General features: G+C 46.3%; 1 protein-coding gene across 1 annotated transcript; it reads left to right on the top strand.

Annotated features, from left to right (window-relative positions):
• The first annotated feature begins 285 nt into the window (after positions 1–285).
• On the top strand, positions 286–7,605 carry St8sia3 (ST8 alpha-N-acetyl-neuraminide alpha-2,8-sialyltransferase 3). The gene is made up of 4 exons (XM_042675231.1): positions 286–547; positions 2,002–2,124; positions 5,180–5,737; positions 7,023–7,605. Exons 1-4 carry the CDS (start codon positions 321–323, stop codon positions 7,303–7,305), a joined length of 1,191 nt encoding a protein of 396 aa, XP_042531165.1. The 5' UTR covers positions 286–320; the 3' UTR covers positions 7,306–7,605.
• The last annotated feature ends 204 nt before the right edge of the window (positions 7,606–7,809 follow it).

Here is a 7,809-nt window from a genome sequence, read left to right on the forward strand (position 1 = left end):
AACATTATTCCAATCACATTTATCTTGCAGGCGGCGACGGAGATGGCAGCCTAGCGGGGAACGCGGGGGGATCCTGAACGGGCGGCGGGAGACGCACGGCGCGGCGCGCTCCACCGCCACGGCGCCGCCGCCGCCGCCGCCACCGCGCCGCCCCTCCATCTTCCCGCCCGGCCCCGGGGGTCGCGCTCACCCCGCGCCCGCCGCGCCCGGCGCCCCCGGCCTTCCGCCGCGCGGGCCCCCTCCCCCGCCGCCCGCGCACACACGCGCGCACACGCGCGCACACACGCGGACACGCCAGCCCGCCGCTTCGTGGCCGCTCAATGGGCCGATTTGCCCCCGCGATCGCCCTGCCTTCAGCCCAATCCGGCATGAGAAATTGCAAAATGGCCCGGGTGGCCAGCGTGCTGGGGCTCGTCATGCTCAGCGTGGCCCTGCTCATCCTGTCGCTCATCAGCTACGTGTCCCTGAAGAAGGAGAACATCTTCACCACCCCCAAGTACGCCAGCCCGGGGGCGCCCCGAATGTACATGTTCCACGCGGGATTCCGGTGAGTGGCGGCGGTCCCCGCTGCGCTCGGGGTCGGGGGGGGGGGGGGGCTGCGGTCGCGGCCAGGTGTGCGGGGTCAGGGAGGGAGTAGGGGAGACTGGAGAGACTGGGGGGGAGACCAGGAGAAGTGGGGGGGGAGGCGCTGCACGGGCTTCTCCCAGACACTTGGAGCGGGGTGATGCGTGGTCTTTCCTCTCTTCCCCACCCTCCTCCCCTTCCTTACTTCACCCCAAGCCCCTGTTGTCGATCGAGGCGATTGCCTTTCTCGCTATCCCCTCCCCCATGGGGGGGAGGGCCGAGCTGACTGGGAATGGTGGAGGGGGGGGCGGAGGCCGGGGGACCGGGGTAAGTGAACCCACAGATGGACGCGCGCGAGGTGAGCGCCCTCCCCGCGCGCCGTCCGCGCCCGCCGCGGGCCGAGCTCCGGGCGCTTTAATGGCGCAGGCGCCGACTCCCCTCGCGCCCGCCTCTCCTCCCCCCTGCTCATCAATGGATGCGCGGGTTTCTTCCCTCCGAGTCCCGGGGGCCGTCCCGCCACCCCCCCCCCCCGCCTTCCTCCCCCTCTCCGGGATTTCTGCACCCCCCCCCGCGCCCCTCCGGACCGCGAGCGGCCTCTAGGCCGCCCACCCCCGTCCGGGGTGGCGCCCAGCGCAGCCGGGCGCAGTCCGCGGGAGCCGCACCCCGGGGCGCACCCCCAGCGCGGCCTCCCGCAGCCGGTGCAAAACGCAACCTGTGGTCGGAGCCGAGCTCGGGTTGCGAAACCGGGAACCGCGCCCCCCCCCCCCTGCCAGGGCCGGGGAGGGAGCGAGGAGGCCGGGGAGGCCAGCTCCCGGGGGCCCCAAACTCCGCTCGGCCTCCCGGGGTCCTGACGGGGGGGGGGGGTCTCCGCCTCGCGCTGGAGTCTGAGATCACACTCGGGCTCGGGAAGGAAAAGGTTAAGGCAGGAATCACCTCCCACCCCGGCCTTCCCCTGAGTCTCCGGTTTCCTCTGCCCTTTCTCCAAAAATCAATTCCACGGGGCGGGCGCGGGCGGGGGAGGGGGTGGGGAGGAGGGGGGAGCGCTGTCCGCGGTGCTGACTCCGGGGCCCCGCCGCGCAGCCGGCCTGCAGCCCCGCGCCGGGCTCCCGCCCCTGCTCTCTGCGTGACGGCCATTTTATGGTCTCTCCGGCACCCGGAGGGATGGACAATGGAGATCAGAGTCCCTGGTTTCCCTTCTGTCTCCCGGGAGTGTGCGGGAGCAGAGAGTGGGCCGAAGGAGATGGGGCTCTGGGGCGGGATGGGGTCCGCGCCGGTGCCTCTGCCCCCCCCCTCGCCTGTCTCCCCTCCGCAGCTCCCCCCTCCACCCCCACCCCGCTCTCGCAGCCGGCTTGGACCTTGGGGCGGGGGGGGGGGGCAGCCTCGGCTCCCTCTCTCTGAGGCCAGGACGTTTGTCTGTACCCCCCAACCCCTCTCCAGGTCGCAATTTGCGCTGAAGTTTTTAGACCCGTCGTTTGTGCCCATTACGAATTCTCTCAACCAAGAACTGCAAGAGAAACCTCCTAAGTGGACATTTAATCGGACAGCGTTTTTGCACCAAAGGTAGGATAGGAGGGAAAAGATCCAGTAGGTGATGTTGAATTCTGGAACGCAAACAAAACAACAAGCAAACAAACCCCAAACAACAAAACAGCTATCTCTTCTTCCCCCCCCCCCCCCCCACATACTGGGTATATTCGTTTTTACATTGCACTCCTGGCTAAATGCAAAAGATGAGAATTGATAACCCTGTCAAATGTGTGCCCTCCTTCAAAAGAATACATCAGAAGGACCAGTTAGACTGTAAATATCCTTACATTCCCAGTGCACTTGCTAATTTGGGCTTGATTAAGCACCATTACCAAGTCTGGCTAAGTCTTCCAAAGCTGTCCATTAAAAGAGACAGAGAGACAGAGATAGACAGACAGACAGAGAAAGAAAGAAAGAAAGAAACAGGTTATCCAATTTATTTTTATTCTGTATCTGAGAACACAGAAGACTTCATGATGTGTTTCCCTCAATTTACCAGTGAAGATGTGAGCCCAAATGGGCATAGGTAAACAAGGATTTTTGTTTTCATTAGGCTTTTACAGCTTTTAACTGATGGTAAAGCGTCAAACCTCGTTCATTATTGCAGCCTTGTTTAACGTACGAAGAACTATTCTTGAGGGAATAAGGGTGAGATTTATTCAAATTTTTGTTTATTCTTGATGCTATTTTGATGCACTCTTCGAACCACGAATTAGTTATTACTCATTCCTTCTTGGTGTTTCTCTGCTCAATGCAATGTGAGCCATCTAGTGTATTCATTAGGAGAATGAATACTTATTTTACAAACCACCATTTTTATGGAGTTGTATTTTGGTCATAGCATTTCTAGTTATTGCTCTTTTTAAAAACTGTAATCTACTGGCAGAATTTAAACAACTCCAGTGGATATCCATGGTGTCAGGAAAATACTGTTTATTTGGTGACATCATGTGATTATGATTAGTTTTTTAGATATTTATGTTTAATTAGAAATTAGTTTATGAAAATAATTCACACTAAACCCTAGAAATGTTTTTTTAACTGTTGAGTTTTAATCTACTATTAATTTTATAGACAACCCAGAATGATTTCAAGGTAGAATACATTATCTTTCCCCAAAACACATTGATACATTTTTAACTAAATAAGAACATTCTCCCACACTAGGCCATGTAACTCTTAATAATCAGTGAGAGTGCTTTTTTTCTCAAAATTTCCCTCCTTTCATCCATTTATTAGATAATATTTCATTTTTACCAGTATCACTTACCTTTGTCTTTATAAAGCTTGTAAGAACAGTATTTGTAACTTTGGAAATTTTGAATTGAAGATGTCCATTTATATTGGGCTACACTTTACAAAATAAAATCGTGTTTGAAATAAAAATCCAAGCAGTTATGGCATGCAGAGAAATGTATATACTTGGAGAAAGTTATGTTATGTAAAATAAGTCAGGCCCACAAAGACAAAGGTTTATAAGCCAAAATTAGCTTATAAGATCATAAGTAAATACATTGGGTGGTATGCAAGTATATACAGATGTATGAACTGAAATGTGACACATTCAAGGGAGAACTCAAATAATATAATTCCTTAGAAAGGCAAAGTCTTTCAAAGTTCAACAAAATAATCACCGGGAAGCAGATACTTGAAAGGGGTGAGGTGGAATCAAGGGGAAATGGGTGGACAAATGAAGAGAAGAAGCGAAGGAGGAATGTATATCCTACAAAATTAAGAAAAGTGAGAGAAGGGATGGGTTGGAAGGGATGGGTGGCAATGTTAGAAGGGGTGACATTGCCCAAGATGCATTGCATTCATAAACTATTTCGTTAAGTTGTAGCTCCTTTGTACAACTACTTAAAGATAATTTTTAATTCATTTTTAAAAATTCATAACATGCAAAGCATCTTATTTCATACCTGCAACTGTTTAGGCAAAAGGCACAGGAGTTTCAGTGTGGTTTTTTAGCACTGGAGAAGCTTACCAACAAAGTCGTGTGATATTGGTCCCTTAAATATTTTGTTTTTGTTTAACTTATTTTATGCCATCTTTAAATAGTTGTACCAAGGGGTTTCAATTCAGCATGTCAATTGATGCCATATATCCTAATCACATCTCAATGTTGAGACTTTAAACAGAGACACCCAATTTTAGTTTAAGCCCAAATGAAAGCAACCTGAAGATCATTTTAAATATCACTCTTGCCTTGCTTATGTTCGACATCATACAGAGTACATATACACATGCTTCACATTAGAGTATACACGTGTTTTGAAATTTTTAAATATATTTTATAGTACATTTTTATATACACTAAGTTGTATATAAAATCAAGCAGAAAAAATACCTATTTTATTATTCGAACGTCTTAGATGAGATACCTCATTTTTATTAAATAGTCATCTATCCCCAATTCCATTCTCATTTTTAATATTTCAATAATACATAGTGTTGTACTGACGCACATACTTAGTTCTTATTTGGATACCAGTGATACTTGATATTTCTTGAATACTGCAGACAAGTAGTCCTTTTGTTTAAAAACTCAAAGTCACCGATGTTTGTGCATTAACATAAGCTCTTTGGGGCTTTTGTAAATTTTCTCCCTGAATTTTCTGACACAGTTTTGCCATCTATCTCCTCTGTGGTCAAATATGCCTCTCTAGTAGAGAAAAAAACTAAGAAATGGCCGGGCACCGGTGGCTCATGGCTCTCAGGAGGCTGAGATCTGTGGATCATGGTTCAAAGTCAGCCTGGGCAGGAAAGTCTTGAGACTCATCTCCAATTAACCACCAGAAAACAGGAAGTGGTGCTGTGGCTCAAGTGGTAGAGTGCTCACCTTAGCTGAAGAGCGCAGGGACAGCTCCAAGGCCCAGAGTTCAAGCCCCACAACCAATTGGGAAAAAAAAAAAAAGGTTATATCCAGAACTTGACTGAAAGACGAGAACATGGGTGTACATCTCTTCAAAAACTTGGGTAATGAATGTCTAGTTTCACTTAGACTCCGTGTGCTGAGATTCTTGTTTGAATGGAATGGCAACTCAGTTCTTTTTGAATGGAATGCATTTAATGTTTCTTTTTATTTTAGGCAAGAAATTCTTCAGCATGTCGATGTAATAAAAAATTTTTCTTTGACCAAGAATAGTGTTCGGATTGGACAGCTGATGCACTATGATTATTCCAGCCATAAATATGTTTTCTCAATTAGCAATAACTTCCGGTCACTACTTCCAGATGTTTCGCCCATTGTGAATAAGCATTATAACATTTGTGCTGTGGTTGGCAACAGTGGGATTCTGACAGGGAGCCAGTGTGGACAAGAAATAGATAAATCCGATTTCGTTTTTCGTTGCAATTTTGCCCCTACGGAGGCTTTCCAAAGAGATGTTGGAAGGAAAACCAACCTTACCACTTTCAACCCCAGCATCTTGGAAAAATATTACAACAATCTTTTGACCATTCAAGACCGTAACAACTTTTTCCTCAGTTTAAAAAAGCTTGATGGGGCCATTCTTTGGATCCCTGCGTTTTTCTTCCATACTTCCGCAACTGTTACCAGAACATTAGTTGACTTTTTTGTTGAACACAGAGGTCAGTTAAAGGTCCAATTGGCTTGGCCTGGAAACATAATGCAACATGTCAACAGGTGTGTATATTTTGTTAAATTTAGCTCTTACCCCACCAGATAGCAAATCAATATTGTAATCTGTTGGGGTGGGTAATATGTTTGGTTCCTTTAATATTTCAAGTTTGTTTTGTTAGGTTAGTATTTTAGAGATTTTTCTTTCTTCTATGAATGAATGAGTGAATGAATGAATGAGTAATTCTAGTTAAGAAGTTTGATCTGCCTCCTAACTGGTAGCTAAGTCTTAGACAGATTGATGTTTCATTTGTCTCCCTTCTCTAGTCCTTGTCTTCTTTTTAATGAGCAGACATGAAAATCACCACAACTCAAGAATTTTCTCTAAATGAATCGCTGTCTCCTAATGGTTAACTTATACCAAACAAATACTTCCTTTTTTAATAACAGGCTTAAAATTGTTCTTTTTGTTTAAATCCAACTAATTAAGTCATAATTTGTACCTCTGCCTTTATAACATGACTGCAAGTTATAGTGTATTTATGCCTATAAAAAGGAACAACAAAATACCATATGGAATATTTTATGAACTTGTTGATTTCTTACAATTCGATAGACTGATTAACTTAACATAAAATTTTTATCTAATCTGCTGGTTTTCAATTCTGTCTGAATATAGGGACCACTTGGAGAGTTCTCTAGTAACCAGAGAATCCTTAGAGATTTTTTTTTTCCCCTTGTAGATTAGTCTCATCCTGCTGTCCCCTAACGTTTTCCAAATTTAGTTCACTTAATCTCCCAATGAAGGAAGAGTCGTTGTGTGTGTCTCCAGAACAAAGGGTAATTCCATAATTTATAGTCCAATCTTGAACCTTTTTGAGGAGAGGCAGAGAATGGGATACTATTAGTAGGAACAACAGGATAGCAGACATAAATTGGGACTGTCCCCATTTCCCAGGAAGTATGGCTACCTTTCCAAGAGGTAATGGGAACCAATGTTTCACCTTAAAAAATGAGTCAAATGACATACAAGGAGCAGGAGTTTTTGTTTTTTTTTTTCTTGCCCAAAGTCACTTCCCCAAATGAGCAGAACCAGAATTAGAAGTCAGGTCTTCTGCTAGCCTGTTGTGTGTCATTCGACTTCATTATTTTTCTCCTCATATGTTCAATGTCATTGACTTTAAGTTTCATCTGGAAGGGGAAATGTCAGTAGGATTGTACTGCAAGATGGATTTATCCCTACCACTTGACCAGTCTAGACAATCCCCATCCAGCCCAGTCCTGTTGACCTATTTGATTGAAAACCTTCCAACACTGGCCTCTGAATCCACATGTACTTATTGTTTCACAGGTACTGGAGAAACAAACATTTGTCGCCCAAACGGCTGAGCACAGGCATTCTTATGTACACCCTGGCATCAGCAATATGTGAAGAGATACACTTGTATGGATTCTGGCCTTTCGGATTTGACCCCAACACCAAGGAAGATCTTCCATACCATTACTATGATAAAAAAGGAACCAAATTTACCACCAAGTGGCAGGAGTCCCACCAGCTTCCTGCTGAGTTTCAGCTACTGTACCGAATGCATGGGGAGGGGCTCACCAAGCTGACTCTGTCACACTGTGCCTAAGAACTCCAACGGAAAGTGCCAAAATGGTGTTTAAAAAGTGCCCCAAATCGAATTGAATAGTCTTCAGAGTAGAGCCCTAGAGACTGTCTTAGAAGACAAGTCTGCCACTTAAGGAAAGATGTCTTCTCTCCCTCTTTCGCACTGCTCTCTGAATGGACTTAGCAGACTTAACAGGACAGAAGCATTGAAGCCACACAATTTAAACTTGGTCGATAAAAGGGAATGTTGCGTTTGGAAGTATGCTGCTAACAAAATGGTTTAAATTATTTTTGTGTTTGTATTTTACTAAACTGCCTCCCACTGGTTGAGCTGCACTTGGAAATGATCAGAGGCCTCTGGACAATTAAGGCAGAATTTATTTTGCCAGTGGGATCTATTTCCTTCTTCTTTCCTTCCTTCCTTTCTTTCCTTTGTGCTCTCCCTCCCTTTCTCTCTCTCTTCCTCCTTCCTCTCCTTCCTACCTTTCTCTTCCTCTCCCCTTCCCTCTTCTCCTTCTCTCCCTTT

Source organism: Dipodomys spectabilis, unplaced genomic scaffold (assembly GCF_019054845.1).
Source record: "Dipodomys spectabilis isolate Male_0828 unplaced genomic scaffold, ASM1905484v1 ptg000024l, whole genome shotgun sequence".
Taxonomy (NCBI): domain Eukaryota; kingdom Metazoa; phylum Chordata; class Mammalia; order Rodentia; family Heteromyidae; genus Dipodomys; species Dipodomys spectabilis.